Here is a 25,172-nt window from a genome sequence, read left to right on the forward strand (position 1 = left end):
ACTGTGTTAAGGACACTAGAAAAAATAACAACATCTGAATTTACGTGGAAATCTGATGTGAGTATATGTATGCCCGCTGGATCTGTTTAAACACATTATAACGCGTACCTTAAACTGTATATGCAATGTTACGCTTGATGCTGCTCGCGATCAAGTCAACTTTAGTGACCCTCGTGTCGGCAGAATATGTAAACAACCACTTTCAAGTTTCGTGAGAATGTGATAGAATAACACTTTCGGACAAATGCAGCATCGATCGGAGTATTCGGGATTGAAACAATGTTTTTGTGTATAATGCTTCTTATTTTAACTGGTGTAATTTTTAAATATGGGTCAGGCAGTACCTGGAAAATGGAATCTTATATGTCACAATGACATTCTGTCAATAAAAGTATATAGAAAAATAACAGAAATGTTGGTTAGTACTCGAAGAAACTCCAATAAATGAAGCAAATTTGGCGCGCAATAGCGAGCGATCGATCACACAATTATTGTGACATTGACGTTTTATTTGCTGGAGGATATTTTGTGATGTCCTGATATTTGTTGGAGGGATAAAAAATTCAATTCGTGCCAAATTTCATTTGTGCAAAATCATATTTACATTGAATAAAAACTAAAAGGAAGTCAAATGTATTCAAGAAAGCTGTTTAAGAAATGTTACAAAAGTATTTTTCATTAACATTGCCCATGAATAGTGCGGAAAACCAATACTCCATGTTGTTCCTCTTCTGGAAGAATTCTTCTCTGCTGCATCAACTCCTGTTGTTTAGACGTAATGTTTTGACAGAATAATGGTATAGGGCTTTTAATTTGCTAGGGCAACTTCAGCACTTGAAGAACTGCGCTTGTATTACATACTATGAGTTACATGTTCATTATACAGAAAAAACAGTAGATATAGAAAATGAACAGCTTCAAATTATATTTTGTCTTGTACAGACTTAAACAGTCCAGAATTTATGTGTAAGTTCTAAGATCTGAGGTTCCATGTCAACCAGAAAATATGATTAACACTCTGAAATACCCAAAAAGGTAATTTTATTAACATGCAACAAATAGAAAGTATACATAAGGACATATCCATGACAAATGTAAACAAATAACAACAGCTCTATTGTAAAAAGAATGAGAACAACTACAGATGTCTAAGATTAAAAGCTACCAAACATTTATCCAAAAGGTATTTCCTTTTTAACAAATCATGGTAAATTATTTTGCTAATATATCAAGGCAACAAGGCTTTGTTTTCTAAATACTTCATGTGCAGCTATGCTTAGCTTACAGAGTGTGAGGCATCACAGCAGACAACTGGTCTTTGTGCCAGAGTCACCTCATCAAACTTAGCTTAGCTACCTATGTAGGTATTTGGATATATGGCCACCTCAGGTTTAGACCTGAAGTCCTCAAAAATTCTCCAAGAACATTGTTCTTCCCATGTTTTCAAAGGTTATACCCTACAAGATACCATGCTTACTTGCTGCTACCAAATGTAACATACAACTGGGATAAAACATAACTGTCACCCACCCAAGTGCTGACCACACTTGACAAAGCTGAACTTCAGTACATAAACACAATTCTCAATTGCATAGCTTAAAAGATAATCTTTGGAGAACACAGCTGAAATTTTTATATACCAATCTCTTTTGAAAGGGTTTCAAATGGTTTTACTGTATTTCTATGCAGAGATGATAGAAGGGATAGGAGACTACATAGCGCTACAACAGAAATTTGAAAAATACACTGCCAGAGGGGTTCAAACCCTGGACCTTCGGAACTCTGAGGTAGATGCTCTTCTAGTTGAGCTTCCTAGTCACTAACAACCAACCCAGTCCAGTTCCATGGCATTATGTCAGTCGTTGCCTTCAACGACACAATTTACAAGTCATGATTGGTATCTCCTTATCAAGTATTCACCTGTTTGAAACAAGGGTTTGTTGGTCTCTGGCACCAAATAGTACCTGGTTTCCTGGTTTCTGTAATAAGTGATTTTAGGAGAGAGTTGTTAGCGTTCAGCCCAACCTGGGAGACCAGGGAATCACACTTTGTCTGGTCCCTACCTTTTTACTTGTATGTCATGGGTGGCCCTACTGTAAGCATCATATTGTCCCGCCAACAAATGTAATATGGGGAAAATGCAAGGCCAGACTGGGGCTCCAGCCTGTAACCCTCAAAACTCTACCAATGGAGCAACCTTGTCACCGGGCTAATAGTAAGATAATGCTTTGATCAACATTGATTAACTACTGAAAGTAAAATATGTAGAACTGTGCCTTGTTATGTAAGGAAGATATCAATATATCTAATATCGCTGGTTATATATATACTAATGCAACATGTAGCAAGAGCATGCTTCAGATTACAGAAGGTTACTGTGGAATACAAGCAAATAATTGCCTCTGTTTTAATGCTGATGTTGCTGATAAATCAAGTTCATGGTTTGTATTGTTAAATACAAAGTTAGTCACTGATGCAGAAAAGAAGGACAAATATGTCTTTCCTAACATAAATTAACTTTTCTATGATATGAAATTGTATTTTTTCTATCTCTACATAGAATAGAAATTCTTATAACAACACCAGTAGAAAATTTTCTGTGACTTTTTGTTGACTACACTGTCACCTTCATCAGACAAATGACCAGTGTGGAGTTTACTAGCACTGATGTACATAGTGTACGAGATAGTAAGAAATCCAGATGGTTTCCTCCACCAACCGTGTAGTCATTGAAATGCCATACTTTAATCTTCTACTGGTTGTGATAGGAAGAACTTCTGTTTCTATGTATATCCAGTGTCATGTGTGTTTCAGATTCTGCAATGAATGGGTCGTCAGCGGTGGGGCAGGCTAATGGGACCAAAGATGGTGATAGAATAGTCATCCTTGATGCAGGTGCCCAGTATGGAAAGGTAATTGCTGTTCTTGAGGTGATTCTATAGAGATTAGTGGTAGTATGGGGAAAGTTTTCTGTTAATGGTAAACCACTCCAATTTCACACTTCTTATTATGATTGAATATCAGAATAAGAAATTTTTTCTTGAGTTCTAACCCTGTAGATAAGTATGAAAGACTTGTATTCACTAATTATACAGCACGCTTGTCTACTTAAAAGGCCATAATAATGGACGTAGAACTGGATAAAAAAATAAAAATGATGCAACTAGCTATAGGGATTTGAATGCAGAAGCTTTCCTAGCTTATTCTAAAGATAGACTTAGTTAGCATCAGGTTAAAAGTTTATTTGTTGTTGTTACCTTGGTAACACTCATTGCCTCAAAGAAATTAAGATTTTGTGAATTACATGGAGCCAGCTAGCGTTTGCTAGAATACATTGTACATACTGTAGATGCTGACTTTGAAGTGTGCATTTACCTTTCAGCATGCTTCAGTGATTTTAATTAAATATAGATTTAAAGGTTTTAGATTACTCATAGCATTGCATTAATAACTATACTGGAAAAAATACACTAGGTGTTTTTGATCTGGGTTTATTGTCAAAACAAAAGATGTATAATCACAACTGATGTGATACATTACTTAACAGATCACTTTCCGTCTTAAGGTTGCTGTCACATAATCCAGACTGGTAGAATATTTGTGTTAATTTGTACAGAATAGATTTGTGTATTGATTGCTGAGTTGTCCTGAATGCCATACTTGATTTGTTATAGATATATGTTTGTTATGTGTAAATAAATATGTTTATATATTTATGCTGATTAAAACTTAAATGTGCAGCTCAAACATTTTTTTTAGAAAATGAATTAAGCCCTCATGACGAGGGCAATATTGTAAGAAACCATACTCTATAGCGATAGTTACTTCAAGCAAAATTTCATTGAAGACTTTTTCATTTTATTTCCACGATTTTAAAACGACATTACTTTAGAACCTTGTATTTATAAAAATGTATCAGTATATTGAGTGTACAGCTGTTACATTTATATAAATCACACTGCCATTTCAATTGGATTGTACAATATGCTAGTGACAGGTAAATGATATAAGAGGGTCTATGATGTAGAATCATTGGGCTGCAGGTGCTTCCTGTAATATTTTATCATACTGTACTGAAGGCTTCAGATGAGGGCTGATTGAATTATTCAGTATGAATTATAGAAATTAAATCAAAGACAGTATAAACTAAAGTGTTAAAATTTTACAGTTTTGATTCTTATTTTGGTTGGTTATTGTTTTTTTTGTTTTTTTTGTTTTTTTTGTTTTTTTTTGTTTTTTTTGTTTTTTCTATTCAAATTTTGAGAATAAGTTAGTGCACTATGATATGAATATTATTTTGATGGATCTGTAATAGCTGATACCATGGTCGTTGAATATCAGGAGATTTTGGTGTGTGTGTGTTATAATGTTATAATTGAAAATTCTTGTTTTATTGTGATAATCTTACGTATACAGGTCATTGATAGACGTGTCCGAGAACTAAATGTAGAGACAGATATCCTGCCACTTGACACTCCAGCATTTACCATCAAGGAACGCAAATACAGGTGAGTACACGTTACACTGTAACAAGGGGATCAATGTTGTCACTATAATGAGTGACAACCTGTGTCATAATTCATGTATTAAAAAGAGACCAATGTTGTCACTATAGTGAGTGTAAAACCATATTTGGTTTATATTTAACTGTTTCCGATTTTAGTAAACCGTCAGCAGTTTAGCGTCTGTGCATGTTGTACCGACAGTTGTGTTTCTTTTGGCTCTATATGTATACATGATTTGTCAGCAAAACAAATTGGTTATATGTATGTCATTTTTGTGATGTGTGTTATGTAATTGTCTGAAGTCCATATATCATCAATCTTAAGTCAGCAGAAATCAACTGATATGAATACAAACCTGAACAACACATCATATTCAAGTATGGATACAGATCTAATGTTAGTCAGCGGTGTAAATCTTTTTCATTTGTTTCACTCTTTCACAGATTAAATCTTTACTAAACCAATAGTACTAGTGATCAATATTTGTTTTCCTATAATGGTGTAATTGTTATTTGGGAAAAAAAATCACATTTCATTACGGTTGTATTTTCTATAAACATGATGCTGACATGTCTATGATTACTAGTGATATGTTTCCTTTTCGTTGTCTTTGTTAGTTTATTTTGTAAACTGTGTTAAATAGTTTCAATCTTTGACTTTTATCAACTGCTGACAGCTGCTAGATACAAAATCGGAATGAAATACTGAGAAGAGCATTTGCTTCATTTAAACACAGATAATATATTCTGTCATATGACACACACATGATTTGTATAAATACTTTAATTTCAGTCTCAATCATGTTTGTCAAAACACAACAATTCTGGTTCTTCTCAAAGTTATGTGATGCATTGTTCAGATATTGTTAACATTACGTTACTTCACAGCTATCTCTCTGAAAGTCATTAATCAATTACACATTGTTTACCTTCAGTCATCAAATTGCTTATCAGAACAGCCCTAATGAATATACATACTTATAGAGTTATGTCTTAATAGGCCCCACCAGGAACAGTGAAGGGGTGCATAGTTGGATAGTTTATGTTGTCTCTGTCTGTTCTTCTGTCCTTCCACTTTCTTGTGTGAGCTCTATCTTCTACATTACTCGTCAATGAAACATCATACCTGGAGTATGGGTTCACTTCTGTGAGGCCTTATGTCAGAGGACTAACTCACCAACTAGTCTTGTTATTTGAAGTATGAAGATGTACAGTGAAGATCAGTGAATTAACTTTAAAATTTCATGATGATTGTTTTTTTTAAGACAACAGATGATTAAATTTTATTAGAATTTTCATAAAAAACTGAAATTTGCTCGAAGAAAGTTCAGTTTGAGAAATTAACCTTGACAGAAAGATAGTGGAGTGTTGCTAAGATCTTCATCCGATATGTTATTGGCTTCAGAGGTATCATCATATCTGGAGGCCCCAACTCTGTATATGCTGAGGACGCACCGCGCTATGATCCAGATATATTTCGTTGTGGATTACCAGTGCTGGGAATATGCTATGGCATGCAGGTAGGTCTTATCAACATTTTCATTCAGGACAACCCAATAAACCAGCTATCCTGGTAATAGGTCCATATGTATATATATACTGTTACTAGTTTTTTTTACAGATGTATTTTATATGATAATAAACTTTATTTATTTTACAACAATTGCGAAGCAAGTTTTTCCAACTTATATAAATCACTCTTGTTGGCTCGGATGGAAGAGCGCGAGGGGTCTTAGTGTGGGAGGAAACCGGAGTACCCAGGGAAAACCCACGTGGTCGGGCAGGTGACCCCATACCTTTTCACATCCATTCCGGGAATCAAACCCCGGACGGCTTGGTGAAAGGCTAGTGCATTACCACTGTGCCACCCGACCATATTTTATGTCATTGTTGGTCATTATTTGCTCTCACTATCTCCACTCCTGAACCTGAACTTGCTCATTTATATTCTTTGACTAATAGAGTAACCAAGATGTCCTAGGGTCAGACAGGTTTACTGAGTAGATGATGTAATTCATTCACATGTGTGCTGTGATACAATTAACTGTACTTTGGAGTGTAATTTTGATACCATTCCTGAGATGTATACTAAACTTGTGGGATTATTTTTTAGAAAATGTCCCTTGTATTTTAGACCATGTTTATATTTATATTTAAACTGTTGTAGTATCTCTACAACCCCTAGAATTAATTCATTCAATTTATCACAGATGTTGAACAAGGAGTTCAATGGCAGTGTCGTTCAAAAAGAAGCTCGTGAGGATGGTCAGTTTAACATCACTGTGGAAACGAAGTCGCCCCTATTCAAGTGAGCAAATTTTTCCTCAATTTGTAGATTCTGTTGACTAATGCTGCAAGTGTTGGCAAAAATTCCAACCGTATACCTGACTCAGACTAAAGGAAACATGACTGGATAAACTGCCTTTGCTTTTGTTCTCATTCTGTTTGATCATACGAACAATATACAACACACTGTTACAGATATGGCTGGTTATCAGTTTCATTTAGGGATACTTTCAGAAAACTACAACACTAACAGAAATATGTCAACAAGTGTAACAAATGTACAGGCAAAGTTTATATCCTTCACATAGTTCTGATGCACACCCTACCTAGGCATTTACAATTTCTATTATGAATCTTGCTCATTCATACTCTTTGCCAAAATAGAGTAACCAGTGTGTAAAACAAGCACCTCCAGGATACCAACCAAACTGTAAACTGGATATTTGGTTACCTGTTCTCGCACTAATTTATACTCTGTGGTAATGTTAGATATATTTTACAGATTTTCAATCTAACACCCATGCTGTCCTGTTTCTTCAATAGCATCTCTATAATGATTCATTTCTGAAGTTAAAAACTGATTAAAAGTTAAGTGAGAGAATATCTAAGATTAGTTTATGTATCTTGAGTTCAAAGGTCAACTCAGTTAACTAGTTATAATAAAAATTATTAACGATTCGCTGCTAAGTAAGGAATTCTGATGCCAGTCTTAAAAACATTTTCTGGTTTGATATGTTATTTGGGAAAAATTGTAAATGATATTTTTATGGTGATGTGTATTTTATTTTAACATGTCATTAAATGTGATTTTGACTTGGATATAGAAGACCAAGTAAAGTTTTACTGTGATATATATTTCGTTAGTAGATTGTATTTGTAACTTGTGATTTTGACTTTGATACAGAGGACTAAGTAAAGAACAGACGGTACTGCTGACACATGGAGATAGTGTAGATAAGGTCGCTGATGGGTTCAAGGTCGTGGCAAAGTCTGGCAGTCTGGTGGCAGGTAGAGTATATAATATCTAGTGTTGTCTGGATGGTTGAGTTGCCCTGATATTTATTGTCAGGTAAATAAATTATAAATATGATGTATAAATCCATTTATCACATAAATGCTTGAGATAATATCAAATGAGTAATATGCAAATTAGAATTCCTCAAAAAGGCATGATTTGGATTAGCCAGAAGGGAGGGGACAAGTTTGACTTGTATAATATGAACTTTATTTATTTTTCAACAATTGCAAAACAAGCTTATTTATTTTTCAACAATTGCAAAACAAGCTATCAGCTTATATTATCACTCCTTTTGGTGTGGATAGAAGTGCACTAAAGGGTTTTACTGTGGGAAAAAACTAGAGTAACCCACGTGGTCGGGCAGGTGACCCCATCCCTTTTCATGTCTGTTCTGGGAATCAAGCTCAGAACGGCTAGGTGAAAGGTGAGTGGGTACTACTGTACTAACCGACCACCACTATCTGATACTCATTCATATTGATTTTGAAGAGAAAATACTTGATATAGTCTTTCAATAAAAAGGAAATTAATCATGCATTTCATGTACACATTTAATTTGTTTGTTTACCAGGTATAATGTAAACATTTAAATATAACAAACATCACAGCCCTTACTCATGTGTATGTAATATTAATGATATACATTACTTATATAGTGCACTATTTATTTAGCATAATTAGTATTAATTGCTTATATAATAATCATTCTCGTATGAATCAGTTGATGAAATTTAGTCTACACTTAACAAAATATTCTTCTATAATTAAAATAAGTTTAGTTAGAACTATTGACACACAGTATCAGAATATCAGGTTTTTGTTTAGTCATCCGGGGTTCGATTCCAGGAACGTGTCACCTGCTTGACTTGGTGGGTTTTCCTCAGGTACTGCAGTTTTCTACCACAATAAGACCCCTCGTGCACTCCATCCAGGGCAACAAGCATGATTGATATAAGCTGATAACTTGTTTCGCAATTCTTGTAAAATGAATAAATATTTATATTTTAACAGAATCAGAATGTTGAGTTGTAGTTAATAATTGATAAAAACACAACTTTCACCATGGTACTATATTATAGATTTGTTTTTGCTGTCTTTTGACAGGTATAGCTAATGATAAACAGAAGTTATATGGAGTACAGTTCCATCCAGAAGTAGATCTAACAGAGCATGGAGTGACCATGTTTGAAAACTTCCTCTTCACAATAGTTAAATGTGAGGCAAGCTACACTATGGCCAGTCGTGAGAATGCTTGTATCGCCTACATCAGGGATACCGTCAAAGACCATAAAGTCCTGGTAAGCATGCAGGATTGTCAAACTCTGCATCATCACTTTTGTTTTCCTTGTTTTGATTTTGTAATGCTGGTAACCAAGGTGTTACTTTTCCAGTGGTGACAACATTTTATGTTTGAAATCTTAGGTTATAATAGAACTATAAAATACATGGCAGAATTTCGTAGTTGAAAAAGAGAAACTAGTTTGACACAATAGAAACTCTTTCTATATAAATGACTGCTTGTTTTTGTTTTGTCTTTGTTTCACTCTTTGCTATAAACATTTAGTTCACCATTTTTATTGCTGTTTGCTGTAAACATACTATTCAACTTTTGTGCTGTTGTAAGGGAGTTAATATTTGGTTGACATGTATATGTATTTATTCTGCCACAAGTCGAATGGGTCTAAACTGTTATACAGCCATAGATATAAGGTGGGCTTATTAAGAGTCATGTGGGATAAATACATTATCCTGTGACTACATACATGACATGTCTGTTTTGTGTGTAGATGTTACTAAGTGGTGGAGTGGATTCCACGGTGTGTGCAGCACTACTACACAAAGCACTGAAGGAAGAACAGGTTATAGCTGTACATATAGACAATGGCTTCATGAGGAAGAATGAGAGTTCTTCAGTAGAACAGTCACTTACTCGCATGGGACTCAGTGTCAAAGGTAAGACAATCATATTCTATTTATAGCACAAAGTTGAGTGGCAACTATGGTGTAACTTTTATCTCAAGATAATTCTAGATTTTAAAGTTTTTATATTTCTGTCTGTTCCAAATAGAGAATTAACACCATCACTAATATGATACATATGAGTGGAGAATGTTACCAGATATCATTTTTAGCATTCACCTCTAGCATCTTATTCACAAAATCGCAGGCCCTTATCCAAAAAGAGAAATAGTTAATTTATCAAAATTTATTTTTTGCTATTTTGCTTTCCTTGGAAAATAGCTAAAGTGTGAAGCAACTGGTTTACTGAGCAATTACAAGGAGAAAGTAAAATCTGATTATGTACAACAATCACGGACCAGTAATAGGATAATCAGTGGTATTTAGGTTATAAGGCTATCATTGGTTCTGTGGTAAAGAAGATTTACCTAAATAAGCTTATGGAAGTGTACTAGTATCCAGAATCCTTTGTCAATCAGTATTGACCTCTTGTTTTTGTTTGGCGACAGTGATCCGAGCAGCGCACACTTTTTACAATGGATCCACATCGGTTCACATCGATAAGACTGACCCAAACTCTAGAAAGAGGAAAACGGACACCCTTAATACTACAATCCACCCAGAGGATAAACGTAAAATCATCGGGGACACCTTTATGCGGGTGAGTTTTGGACATTTTCTTCTTCAAATTATACCATCTCTCCAGCAGATTTAAATCAAGGATCTCTGTAAAATTCACTCAGTTAACTAGATTTATGGAGAAAAAAATAATTTCATTTGACCATTATAGGGACTTGTATGACATTTACACCTTTTGTGTAAAGTGACTGCACTATAATCCAGACACATTTTAGACAAATTTGTTTGGCTGTTGTTGGGAGAAGTTCAGATGGGAACGTTTGCGTAGACCTCTGACCTGTGCTAGCAACTCCTTTAACTACATGTTTGACAAAAGTTCAATGTTTCTGCAACCTGACACCACCTACTACTACCTCCACCCTCACAAATCACCTAACAAACCTTAAAACAGGCGTCCATCTGATACAGTCCTCTTGATCAGTTTGTCTCCGTTGAACAAAGTCGAAAAAATTTGTTCTACTTCACAAAACATTTCTAAATCATGAAATTAATTTCAACAGTGTTTCTGCCGTATGTCGTCACAGAAATTTCTGGTATATTTATATATGCTATACAGGTACACCCTACTCTTTACTAACACAGAGCTTTCTGAGAACTTCCAGGTATTGCCACAAGGTTACATCAGAGAATTTAATCTATAGTTTCTTTATTCACAATCATGTCTTGTTTATTCATTGTTTTGATAGTGATCTCACCTGGTTCGTCCATCGTATATAATTAATTTTTTTTACACCCAGCTCTTTTATTGGGAGGTGTACCAGTGTTACTAGTATGTTATACAGCAATTCATCCCATTCACAATTGATGTCTTGAGAACTTGTCATTAAGAGATTTCGTTCATGTTCACCTCATAGCATCAGGCTGTACACCATATCATAGTAAGGGGGTCATAGGTCAAGGTTGTCACGTCTTCTGAAACAGTATTTAATGTACATGTAGTAGAGTCATAATATTTCATTTTAGGTTCCTGTGATAAAGCTTAAAGTGGAAACATTCATTTTAAAAGATTTCAGTGTCTTGCAACGTTATTATGAATGTATCCTGTCGTTTGTCAGTGGAATACTTTTCACAAACATCTACATTTTACAGGTAGCCAATGATGTGATAGAAGAACTAAATCTCAAACCGGAGGATGTATATTTAGGTCAAGGTCAGTATCAGTTAACATTATAAAGTCTTGAACATGTATCGCCACTGATTTTCATGTTGCTATACACTGGATGTCTTATGATAAAGGTATAGAGCATGTGTTTCCCGAAATCAGAATGCAAATAAAAAAAAGCACTCACAAATAGTTTACACTGACGGAATGTTTTTAAATAACATTTTATCAATATTTAATGCAAATGTGTTATTTGTCCTGTAGGAACGCTAAGGCCAGACCTTATAGAGAGTGCATCTGAGTTAGCCAGTGGGAAAGCAGATGCTATAAAAACGCATCACAATGACACAGAGCTGGTGCGTGAGCTGCGTCGACAGGGACGTGTTGTAGAACCCCTTAAAGACTTTCACAAGGATGAGGTGCGACAGATAGGTCGTGACCTTGGTTTACCTTCAGAACTAGTCAACAGGCACCCATTCCCTGGTGAGTAGTGTGATCCTTTAAGTCTGGTAATGGAATGTTAGATTTGATTCTGATTAATATGTCAACCGACAATCTTTAAACATTTCCCTCGTGAGTTCTTGGTACATTAATATGTTCCCAGTGTTTTGAATAAGACAGGATTCACAGTTTATTATTATTCATCTGTACAATTATCGTTTAAATTTTGGAAATACATTTTATTCATATACAATATCTAGATTTTATTTGTGACATTTTTGTATGAACATATATAAAAAAAATTACCTACATATATGTCTTGCTGACAATATTCTCATCTTTTAGGAAGTTGGATCAGACAGTTGATTCATACATTATCTTACTACATCAACATTGTTATTTGAGTTTGGATCCAATATTTAAAAACAGCTTTAGATTCCTGAATTATTTCCTATTGCAGGCCCTGGTCTCGCTATACGTGTGATATGTGCTGAGGAACCCTATATGTGTAAAGACTTTGCTGAGACGAATGTCAAATTGAGATTTATTGCCAATTATGTTGATGCCATGAAAACAGTAAGAGAGCTTTTTCAGAAAATACCTTACTACAATTTTGATCTGACAGTAAATTTTATCTGATTGCAGATATTTTCATGTTGCGTTATTTTTATGAATTTATCAAAATGTACTCATGTTTATTTTACATTTATGTACCTGCAACACTGCTGTCTGTTGATGACAATTGCATCATTGCTAAAACAAAAAAGTAAAGATACAGAAAATGTTTCGAGATCAAAAAGTATGCTGGGCTCTGCCACAAATATCCTGTAGTGGATGTTGTTATGCCCCGCCCCATCCTTCTCGGGAAAAAAAAAATTATAGCTGTTAATATTTATTGCCAAGATTTCCTACAGTCACACCTGATATCAATATAAATGTTTTGTTTAAGATTGCCTTCAGTCTCACCTGATATCAATATAGATGCTTTGTTAAAGATTGCCTAGTCTCACCTGATATCAATATAGATGCTATGTTTAAGATTGCCTTCAGTCACACCTGATATCAATATAGATGCTATGTTTAAGATTGCCTATTCTCACCTGTTATCAATATAGATGCTATGTTTAAGATTGCCTAGTCACACCTGATATCAATACAGATGTTTGTGTTGTTTATCTTGTTGCAGCCCCACAAATTATTGATGGAGTTACAAAGTGGAATGTCTGAAGAAGATCAGGAGAATCTGCTGGCTATTTCTAAATCTGATAACCTGTGTGCCACACTATTGCCTATCAAAACTGTAGGAGTCCAGGTAAGGGTCATGCCACACTACTGCCTATCAAAACTATAGGAGTCCAGGTAAGGGTCATATTGCCACACTACTGCCTATCAAAACTGTAGGAGTCCAGGTAAGGGTCATATTGCCACACTACTGCCTATCAAAACTGTAGGAGTCTAGGTAAGGGTCATGCCACACTACTGCCTATCAAAACTGTAGGAGTCCAGGTTAGGGTCGCATTGCCATATATAAAAACTATGTGGATGTGCAGGTAAGGGTCATAATGCCACACTATTTCCTGTAAAAACTGTGGAAGTCCAGGTAAGGATTGTAATGCCACATTGTTTCCTATGAAATCTGTGGAAGTCCAGGTAAGGGTTGTAATGCCACACTGCTTTTTATCAAAATTGTTACGGTGTAACGTTTACTGAGTCTAACATTGTGATTTATTACAGGGAGACTGTAGAAGTTACAGTTATGTGGCAGCTCTGTCCGGAAACAGTAAACCTAACTGGAGTAACCTGACGATGCTAGCAAAGATCATCCCCAGGATTTGTCATAATATTAACAGGTAAATGTTCTCTTATTTAAATGTTTGGAAAAGGAATGTAACACCGACAAATTGTCAGGTACTATTTATATATATCAAACATATTTTTGTGATAACATATTTATTATACCTCCAGATTTCTTTAAGGGTTGTTTCTATGTTAAGGGTAGTGTATGTATTTAGTTTGTTCTATGCTGAGGGTAGTATATGTAGGTCATGATGACCTATAGCCATTGTGTTTTGTCCATTTTCGTCCACCTACTGCAGTGCATAAACATTTTAAACTTCTTCTCAAGTTCCATCAGTTGGATGGAGCTCAAACATGCATGAATGATCTTAATATGGTCCTGACCAAGTGTTGTGATTTTTCAGGTATGTCTGAAATCCAAGATGGCTTCCATCTTGAAAAAAAAAATATTTTAAACTTCTTCTTCAGTTCTACTAGTGCCATTGAGCTAAAAATGGTGTGGAGGGGGGATGTTAAGGAAAGGTGGCTAACAAAGTTTTGTTATTTTTCTACCTTGTCAAAACTTTGGCATGGCAGCCAGGAGGCCATTTTGTAACATGATTGTGAAATCATGGTTTTCCTGTGCAACACCTATTTCAAACAAAGTTTCACCAGTTGGATTGAGCTCCAACTTTATTGTGAAGAAATAGGTAACACTTGTTACAGTTACTTACTACTTACCAAAACGACCATCTGCATCATGGAAAATAGTTTCTTAGTAAGATTTCATTCAGAATAGAAAAAACAACCCTTCTCTTTGCTGAAAGTTTTTGTAGTCAGATGACCATTAATACCCGTAGACCTCTTGATTTATTTTAGGGTAGGGTATGTATTTAGTTATATGTTGAGAAGGGTATGTATTTGGTGTGTTCTATGTTTAGGGTATGTAATTAGTTTGTTTTACATTTAAGGGTAGTATATGTATTTGGTGGTGCTGTGAAGTTTGCTATAGAAGATGTGACGCCTACATTCTTGACGGCTGGTGTACTCAGTACGCTACGCCAGGCTGACCATATGGCATCCAAGGTCCTACAGGAAACAGATTCCTTCAGCAAACTTAGCCAGATGCCCGTGGTTATAACTCCACTACATTTTGATCGTGACCCAGTACTACATCAGCCATCGTGTCAAAGATCTGTTGTCATAAGGACTTTTATTACCAACGACTTCATGACCGGAGTAGCAAGTCATAAGTTATTTGTGATAGTCTAAAGTCATAAGTTATTTGTGATAGGACTCTAAAGTCATAAGTTAATATACTCTAAAGTCATAAGTAATTTGTGATAGATAGACCCTAAAGTCATAAGTTATTTGTGATAGATAGACTCTATAAGTCATAAGTTATTTGTTATCTAGTCAAAATCATCACATGTAAAAGTTTTAATAGTTAGACTTTCAAGTCAGAAGTTATTTGTGATAGATAGACTCTAAAGTCATAAGTTATTTGTGATAGATAGACTCTAAAGTCATAAGTTATTTGTGATAGATAGACTCTAAAGTCATAAGTTATTTGTGATAGATAGACTCTAAAGTCATAAGTTACTTGTAATAGATAGATTCTAAAGTCATAAGTTACTTGTAATAGATAGACTCTAAAGTCATAAGTTATTTGTAATAGATAGACTCTAAACTTAGAAGTTGTAATAGATATTTAGGACCAAATTTCAAGGCCATAGGTTCGAAGGTTGGCAATCTTAGAAGTGGTAAATCTACCAATTTTCTTGGAAACTGTCACCTTTTTGTATAGGCACGTGCAATTGAAACATTATGTTCAATTGCTCAAACAACATCTCATTAAACCCCTAAATACAAATTGTAATTTCTCTGTGTTCCCTACTAGCCCCAGTTTAACTTGCCCTAGGGACCTATTATCCCTTCATTTACTAATTAAGTCTAACAGAGGAAATTAGTTGGAATCGAAGAAATACATATGCTGCATTTTCCAGATTATAAGCCACAAATTGTTTTCTTGTGGGTCAGGCGTGCAGTTTATATATATCAGTGCCGCTTATATGTGGAAGAAAACATAATATGCACAATTGAATAAAGAAAAATTGTAGCATACCAATACTTAACAGCAATTACAAGAAGGCATGGCAGTAGTTTACAAGTGTCTATTGCATCCTGGGATCAATAGACCATTGGGTGATAGCTAGGTAAAATTCTAGTAAGACTGCCATGCTTGTTTTCAATTCGAACAGCTGTGTGTAAGTTACAAAAGGTAATACTATGAGATTTGAAGAATTTAGTCAGCATGTATGGGCCTCTGTTAAAATTTAACACTACAAACACTGGTGGAGAGATTGTTTAGTAAACTGTACATAACGTCAAGGCTTATGATATGTACGAACCCTTGAAGTCCCCGAGCCGAACGAGTTCAATATTTGCTATTTTGTGTATTTTGCATGATCAGTATAAATACATCAAGAAAGTCAAATATTTGTGTATATTTCATTTGCAAACTTCATGATAAGTTTCACTGACCATCTTAATAAATACTTCTCTAGTCTGTTATATCAACAAACTTTGGTCAACATAACGGTTTCAATGGAGTATGAAAAGATGCAGCTTATATTCCAGTGCAGCTAATATGTGAATCAAATTTCTTAAAATCGATAAAAAAAATGGCTCTGCAGTCTATATACTGGTGTGATTTATAACCCAGAAAATATGGTGCATTGATTTTTTTTTTTTATATATACTATTGAAAACAATTATTATCAGTTGAAATGGAACAGGGACAGTATAGCTATGGAATGTATTAGTGGCCTGATCCAGTTAGCTGGTCTTATAACATCACAATAGGGCTACATCAAGGGTTTCCAATTAGCTGGTCTTATAACACCACAATAGGGCTACATCAAGGGTTTCCAATTAGCTGGTCTTATAACACCACAATAGGGCTACTTAAAGGGTTTCCAATTAGCTGGTCTTATAACACCACAATAGGGCTACATCAAGGGTTTCCAATTAGCTGGTCTTATAACACCACAATAGGGCTACATAAAGGGTTTCCAATTTGCTGGTCTGATATCACCACAATAGGCTACATAAAGGGTATGGAGAGGCACATTAATGTCGAGATAGCCATGACAAATGATTTTCTGTCTGGACAGGGCTTTAAGCATCACTTTGTCTCTGTGTGCCACACTCAGGTTTTAGTTCTGGGAGAAATTTGACTTCTCAGAGAAAAGTACTTGTAGTTGAGACTTAAAATCTTTGCTCCTTGAATACAATACAAGCAACTGTTCAGAAATGCCCTTTGTTATGGTTCTGTTTTCTCTTTTTCAGGTGGTAGATAAAATTGTGGAGAGCGTGTTAACAGTCCCCGGAATCTCGCGTGTTATGTATGATATGACATCGAAACCTCCAGGCACAACAGAATGGGAATGAGGCTGGTTGTTTTAGCAATAATATCGGCTCTTAATCAGTATGAGGACACATATGTCTGAACACAAATTGTGATTGGTTGTTTAACTCGGAGTCAATGATTGGAAGAGAGATTTCACCTCATCACTGATTGGATAAATGGTTTCTGACTTGCTATTGGTCAGTTGCATGAACTGTGATTTGTTAATTTATATAAGTTTGTTACCTGTAATTACTGCTTACTGTGTGTCTTTGTGTTGGTTTGTTTAGGTAACAGTGAGTGTGGAAAGGAGTGGACAAATATTGATTGGAATTTTTAAAATAATTTTGCTGACATGGTAGATAATTTTAACATAAGGTCATGTGAATGTTTAGATATATGTTAAATTGATCGTGTTAATGTGCATCAGAAATTATAGATGTGTTGTGGTTTCTTTGGTCCTGAATGCTTGTTATAGGTCCCCTGATGAATATGTGATTTTTAAACAGACTGTTTGTGTTCAGGTTAAATATACAGTATGACCATGATTTTTCACAACAATTAAATGCATCCACTTTACTGCCAAATTCACTAACTGCTACCTGTTTTATTCAAATAGATTTTCCTACTATTAAATACATCAAATTTAATGCAAAATGTTTATACCAAGTTAGCCATGATGGTTTTTGGAACAGTTATGTAAATATCCTTTTGTGTGCCCCGGATATCACCGCTACAGTGTCACTGAATTTACTTGCATATGGTTATTGACTTCATGGCTGACTGAATTCATGGATCAGTTGTTTATACTGTGTATACAACTCCAAAGTGTACATTTAAATGTGTTTTATTGATTTACTGCCTGTCATGATGTTTTGTATTGATGCTTAGTTTTTTTTTTCATTTAATACAATTTTTATTGTATCTAAAAGTTTCCATAGGTGTAATGGACAAGTAACTTATAAATTTTACAGTAAAAGCTGCATGTCTGGATAGGCAGACAAGATGTTAGTTTATTGAGGTTATACTGTATAGAATTTCCAAAAGAATGTCATATCTGGTAAGAAATTTCTGTAAGAATGTCTTGTCTGGTAACATATTACAAAGAATTTCTGGTCTGTGAAAATATTTCTGTAAGAATGTCCTGTCTGTGAAAATATTTCTGTAAAAAATGTCAGGTCTGTAAAGATATTTTCGTAAGAATGTTATATGAGTAGAGATATTCTGTAAAGATATTTATGTCAAAATGTTATGTATGTGAAGACACTTTTGTAAGAATGCCATGTCTGTGAAGATATTTCCCTAAGAATGCAATGTCTATCAAGAATGTCAGGTCTGTTAAAGATTTTTTTGCGAAGATGTCATGTTTGTTTCTGATTGTTGAATGGGTGTTATGCTATTGTCATGTCATTAAAGGCATTTGTGATCCGTTCAGTTTGAGTGCTGGAGAAAAGATTGTAACTTTATGGTGCAAAAGCAAAAGAAAATAGGTGGCCATAGTTTTTGTGAATGTTCTAATTAGTCCAAATGTTTACAACACTGCTGGTCTAACTGAACAATCTGACCATTCGGACTGCCCTCCCCCCTATTGGTCACTATATTGATTATTGATTACTTGTATTGATGATAGATACACCAGGATGTGTTTATGATTCACCTGTATTCAAAAGTCAGGTCAATAACACCAATACCTCTCTAAAAGTCATCTCAGTATTACAATTACCTGTCTTTAAAGGTCATCCTTATGTTACATTTACCTGTCAATAAAGGTCATCACCGTGTGACAAAAACTACTAAAATGCTAAGTCCTTACGACAGATACTGTCTCAAAAAGTCAGTGATTTCAGTAAGGAATGTAGTATGATTCATAGCATTTCAATGTCATTTTATTATCAAATATCACAGCTAACACATGTTGACGAATTTTCTGAATCCATGTGTGTGACATTGTTATCACATTAATTGTGTCTTCAGTTTAATCATTTCACACAGGCAGGCTCCAAGGACCATCTTCTAGTCAGTGATAAAAAAATGTCTTATTTTATTTACATTTCATTGACTGCTTTAGAGAGAAAGATTTTTTCCCTCTGACACTCAGCAATGCCAATAGCTCATGTTTTTATCTAAATACCTTTGATGTTGCTTGTCTAAGAAAAGTGACAGAAACCTGTGATGTTGCTTGTCTGAGAAAAGTGACAGAAACTTGTGATGATGCTTGTCTGAGAAATGTGACAGAAACTTGTGATGTTGCTTGTCTGAGATATGTGACAGAAACTTGTGGTGTTGCTTGTCTGAGATATGTGACAGAAACTTGTGGTGTTGCTTGTCTGAGAAATGTGACAGAAACTTGTGATGTTGCTTGTCTGAGAAATGTGACAGAAACTTGTGATGTTGCTTGTCTGAGAAATGTGACAGAAACTTTTGATGATGCTTGTCTGAGAAAAGTGACAGAAACTTGTGGTGTTGCTTGTCTGAGAAATGTGACAGAAACTTGTGATGTTGCTTGTCTGAGAAAAGTGACAGAAACTTGTGATGATGCTTGTCTGAGAAATGTGACAGAAATTTATGGTGTCGTATGTCTCAGAAAAGTGACAGAAACTTTTGATGATGCTTGTCTGAGAAATGTGACAGAAATTTATGGTGTCGTATGTCTCAGAAAAGTGACAGAAACCTGTGGTGTTGCTTGTCTGAGAAATGTGACAGAAATTTATGGTGTCGTATGTCTCAGAAAAGTGACAGAAACTTGTGATGATGCTTGTCTGAGAAATGTGACAGAAATTTATGGTGTCGTATGTCTCAGAAAAGTGACAGAAACTTTTGATGATGCTTGTCTGAGAAATGTGACAGAAATTTATGGTGTCGTATGTCTCAGAAAAGTGACAGAAACCTGTGGTGTTGCTTGTCTGAGAAATGTGACAGAAATTTATGGTGTCATATGTCTCAGAAAAGTGACAGAAACCTGTGGTGTTGCTTGTCTCAGCAGGTGATGGAAACAGTTAATCAATGGATACAACTTGGTGCAGGTTTATCAGAAGTTGACTTCTCTAGCAGGTCATCACTGTCTGTCATTGTATGTAAAGTATGCAAAGGTAATGAAGTGCAATGCTACTGATGTAAATGGAAAATGCTGATTTTGTATAAAGTGTAAATATTTGTGCGATTTGTATGTACTTTGAAAGAATCATTTGAAATGTAAATCTGTATAATACATCCTCGGTTCAATATCCAGTTAACTTACTACCATGAAATAACTACGTAATTTTAAATTTGCTGATATTACAGGGCTTTGATAGTTTCATGGGGACATCTCAGTTATATTCAAATGACCTTGACATGAGGTTTTTCCAGCTTTTGGAAAATATCACAATTTGTATCATTATACTCTAATTTATCATTGATTCGAAATTTATATTTAAAGTCTCATTTTTCTAGCTCGGAATGTTTTAATTAAACATTACATATTGGTCAAGTATGATAATACCATGAAGGAGTTCATGTTTCATCATGCTAGGGTCAACTTTAAGGTCTCCGTTACTATATATAGAAATTCTTAGATGCAACATAACTTGATTATGAATGAGAGCAAGGGATTTGTATTGTTTCCGATGCCTTGTTAACCAAGAAACCTGGTCTACATGCAGTTTGTATATTATACACCATATCATGGTACACTAACAACAAGGTCAAGATAAGTTGGAGGTTCTAACTCTAGTCATCTGTGTTTATAGATCTGCGTGGAATACACTTTGTGGGTCATGTCGCCAATTTTGATGTAAAAAACCTTGAAGATTTATAATATTACAACAATTTCATTTGCATAAAAAGCATGCATTATACTTCCTCTTTTCTTATGGTTACATCTGTAAATGAGATGTTAAGAAATCTTGCTCTTTCTGTAAAAGAGTAACATGCCCTTTCGATAAGTGAGATATTGAATATTGTGGCCCTTTCTGTAAATCATATATTAAGTATAGTGGCCCATCACCATACACTTGTCTTGCAGTCTATTCCTTCTAAATACATTCAGCAATTATATGTTACAACCCAAGTAGAAACAGGAGGCAAAAGTAAGGTATTATTCACTTGAACTGTTAAAATGCTTTATAGTTCAGAGGGAAAAACTATGATACAAAGGAAAATTTTTATGATACGGAGGGGAACACTGTATGACACAGAGGGGAACACTATGATATGGAGGGGAACACTGTATGACACAGAGGGAAAACTGTATGTTATGGAGGGAAACACTGTATGACACAGAGGGGAACACTGTATGATATGGAGGGAACACTTCATGACACAGAGGGGAACACTGTATGTTATGGAGGGAAACACATTTGTACAGTGGGAAACTTCAACATGGGGGAAATTGCTGTGGTATTGAGGAAAACCCTAAGGTGTGGAGGGAAATGCTATGATACAGAGGGAAACACTGGTATGGAGGGCAAGGCTATGATACAGTGGGAAACACTGGTATGGAGGGCAAGGCTATGATACAGAGGGAAACACTGGTATGGAGGGCAGGGCTATGATACAGAGGGAAACACTGGTATGGAGGGCAAGGCTATGATACAGAGGGAAACACTGGTATGGAGGGCAAGGCTATGATACAGAGGGAAACACTGGTATGGAGGGCAAGGCTATGATACAGAGGGAAACACTATGATAAGAAGGGAAACACTGGTATGGAGGGCAAGGCTATGATACAGAGGGAAACACTGGTATGGAGGGCAAGGCTATGATACAGAGGGAAACACTGGTATGGAGGGCAAAGCTATGATACAGAGGGAAACACTGGTATGGAGGGCAGGGCTATGATACAGAGGGAAACACTGGTATGGAGGGCAAGGCTATGATACAGAGGGAAACACTGGTATGGAGAGCAGGGCTATGATACAGAGGGAAACACTGGTATGGAGGGCAGGGCTATGATACAGAGGGAAACACTACAGTAAGAAGGGAAACACTGGTATGGAGGGCAGGGCTATGATACAGAGGGAAACACTATGGTAAGAATGGAAACTAGAGTAAGGTGGGAAACTGATGTGGAGGAAAACATGGTATGGAGGGAAATGCTATATATAGTATGGAGGGAAACACTTTATGAAATGGAGGGAAAATGTTATGGATATGAGAGAAACTAAGGTATGAAGGGTAAACTAAGATACAATGTAAGGTGGGAAACACTATGATGGAAACATGGTATGGAGAGAAACACCTTTTGATATTGAGAGAAAGACTGTATTTGAATGCTGCTAGTTGATATTGTATTGTTTCAGATGAGAGAATCCAGATGTATGTTTATTGAGTTTGATTTACGAGGCAGAACTTATGCTTACTATGTGGCTGATGAATCTCTGTGTCAATATAGTCTTTATCTAGTTTATTTGTCCATACAAATATGCAAAACTACCACAATATACCAGTATTGAAAGGGAGTGTGTTCCAGTGAAGTGTTGTATGCTTCAAAAAGATTAAATAGCATTAGGTAAAGCCAGACTTTACTTAGTTGTTTCTGTGCTTTAATGCAACGTGTTCTTCAGAACCTGTTTATTTAACAGTCCTTATACTAAATTAATCAAGAATTATTTCCCAAAGAAAAACTTACAATAGGTTTCTTTTCATGTGATCTACCTTGTGATGATCAGACTAACAGTTCGTATCGTACTGTGTCTCGGTTAACACAAAATCTATAATTAATAGCTAGGAATGATGCAAAGCAATCGATATATCATACTTATGTACCAAGATCGATGTTCTGACTACTAAAGCATAATGTAAACATACAGATTTTAGGTGTCCTTGTGTAACGCTTTTTACACTGAAAATATTTACTACAACATGATCGTGGTAATTGCAGATTTTAGGCACTGCTTTATTTTAGTATTTATTGTGGATGCGTTGATTTATCATTGCCAATAAGTGATAATGCACTGAAATTTCATTGCATGTAATTAATTATATTTACAGTAAATATTGTATGAAGTGAGTTGCATTTCGTCATGTGGGCAGACAAAATTTATCAGCATTATCAACATGAGACATAATTTTCCATCATGTTTAAGTGTTTCAAAGTTGTCAAAGAACTGCTGTAATTTTTCACAATACGAAGTACATACATTAAATAGACACAATAAATCTGGCTTTAATAGCATCTCCAAATAAGGAACTGAGGTTTATCACTGATATCAGTACATAAAAAAGTTTTACGAGTCTGTAAAAGAACTTTTATCAACACATAGAGGTCTACACTAACTTAAAATAGATTCTAATCATGAATATATGGAATGTTTGTTAAAGATAATTTTTCCCAGAAGTTTAGTCCCCATGGAATCCTACTTGTCTGGTTTGTTAAGAAAGTATACTCTAATTGTAATATCAACTTCACAGTGTAATTTAGGAGGAGAATTTCAGGGATCAGGGAGGACAGTATTTCTAGATCACTCAGTTATACACTGTAAGGCTGTGTATCATTGTGGTCAAAACAATAAAATCTTCAAAATAAGAAATGCATGTCTGTTGTTGATCTGTTCTTTCTCTGGAGGCTGACGAGTTGGTGACATTGACATTGTTCTGCTCGAGAAATTCCTTTAATTTAGACCAAACGGTCTGGTATAACATTTTGTCATCTATCTGAAGAAGTCCTATTATGTACTGATGAATGACTTTGATAAATGTTTGCAAAAAATAAATGACCTTTAAAAGAAACAAGAGCATCAATGAAATTGATGTCTCCTGGAAAACGTCTTAATTGGACACAAATTTTATAAAAGGCCATAATTCTGTAATTAAGGAGTTGCAGACCTTGAATTGAGTATACTGCACATTCTGTTAATATGACCAATGTATACACCAAGTCTCATGATCCTAGTTTTAATGCAAGCAAAACTATGCTCATGACATCAAAGTTTAACAAAGGACAATAACTATGTACTGTGGGGTCATGGACACAGATTTTGCTCCACTGTGTCTTGCTTTTGTAAGACAGATGTGTACATCACGTTTCAATTTCCTAGTTTAAATGCAGACAAAGTAACACTCCAGACACAAAATTTACACTAAAGGGCAATAACTCTGTAATTGAGGGGTCAAAGGTCCTTGAAAGGTCCTTGAATTTTTGCACACTGCACATTGGTGTAGTATGATCAAAGTTTCATTATCTTGGTTTAAATGCAAACAATTTAAAGTTGTGCTCTAGACACAAAATGTTAACAAAGGGCAATAACTCTGTAGTTTAAGGGTGGAGGGTCTTTGATTTGGTACACTGCACATCACCTTAGTATGATCAATGCTAACTGTTGGCAAAGTTATGCTCAGGACACAAAAGGGCAGGCAGATGGACAGACTATGAATGTTAATGATATGAAGTGTTAATATATAAAGCTAGTTTTCAATACCAGGTAAGTGATGCAGGCTCTATCAGCCTCTTATTTTTTTTTCAATACACGTTCATTTTTTGGGTGTGTAGCGCAGAATGTTGTATCGATAACAATACAGATAATGAAAATGAATCATTTATTCATTCTGAACATCAATGTCTCATGATATTAAAAATATGACAATGTTAATACATGAGGAGGAGGAAAGTAATATACAAGCATCTGGGTTTGGGCACAAGAATAGCTTTGTAATACTAAATGGGCAAGATGATGGGACTATTTAATCATCTTAAACAAGGCTGACAATCCCTTGAACACAATGGTATAACATGACCGTCCATCATTTTCAGTTTATTGTCAGTTATGCTGGATGTATAATAAGGAGTCTACTATTGATCAAGTTATAGTAAACATCATATGGCATTCCCTTTTAGCTTATTAGCATGTCTGACTTACTATTAATTAGTCCCCTATGTAAACATACCAAATCTAGTCAGGGATAAACTCAACAAGCAGTTTCAACATCTCTTCTATTGTATTTACGACAGCGTGAACAGCCAGAATCAGTTTTAGGCAGCACCTTCTTGTAGCAGCTAGTTTCTACTTGGTTGAACATAATGTGGGAGACTGGATGTAACCTTTCCAGAGTAATTAGGTAA

The 25,172-nt window shown here is 35.3% G+C and overlaps 1 protein-coding gene across 1 annotated transcript; it reads left to right on the forward strand.

Moving 5' to 3' along the window:
* The first annotated feature begins 10 nt into the window (after nucleotides 1-10).
* Nucleotides 11-23,643, forward strand: LOC132555508 (GMP synthase [glutamine-hydrolyzing]-like). The gene is made up of 16 exons (XM_060219860.1): nucleotides 11-57; nucleotides 2,815-2,912; nucleotides 4,417-4,508; nucleotides 5,910-6,024; nucleotides 6,715-6,812; nucleotides 7,695-7,798; nucleotides 8,913-9,106; nucleotides 9,596-9,761; nucleotides 10,277-10,428; nucleotides 11,496-11,556; nucleotides 11,773-11,991; nucleotides 12,410-12,525; nucleotides 13,136-13,261; nucleotides 13,684-13,799; nucleotides 14,697-14,971; nucleotides 17,039-23,643. The coding sequence occupies exons 2-16, from the start codon at nucleotides 2,823-2,825 to the stop codon at nucleotides 17,176-17,178; spliced, it is 2,064 nt and encodes a 687-aa protein (XP_060075843.1). The 5' UTR covers nucleotides 11-57; nucleotides 2,815-2,822; the 3' UTR covers nucleotides 17,179-23,643.
* The last annotated feature ends 1,529 nt before the right edge of the window (nucleotides 23,644-25,172 follow it).

Source organism: Ylistrum balloti, unplaced genomic scaffold (genome assembly GCF_031769215.1).
Source record: "Ylistrum balloti isolate Yb309-2 unplaced genomic scaffold, AGI_CSIRO_Ybal_v1 Utg369646, whole genome shotgun sequence".
Taxonomy (NCBI): Eukaryota; Metazoa; Mollusca; class Bivalvia; order Pectinida; family Pectinidae; genus Ylistrum; species Ylistrum balloti.

Excerpts from the sequence above, each read along its gene's own strand:
- LOC132555508 (XM_060219860.1), top strand. The coding sequence starts at position 2,823 with ATGAATGGGTCGTCAGCGGTGGGGCAGGCTAATGGGACCAAAGATGGT. Across the intron at positions 11,557-11,772 it reads GGATGTATATTTAGGTCAAG|GAACGCTAAGGCCAGACCTT; the intron begins GTCAGTATCAGT and ends TTTGTCCTGTAG. Across the intron at positions 14,972-17,038 it reads CTTCATGACCGGAGTAGCAA|AAATGCCCTTTGTTATGGTT; the intron begins GTCATAAGTTAT and ends GCAACTGTTCAG.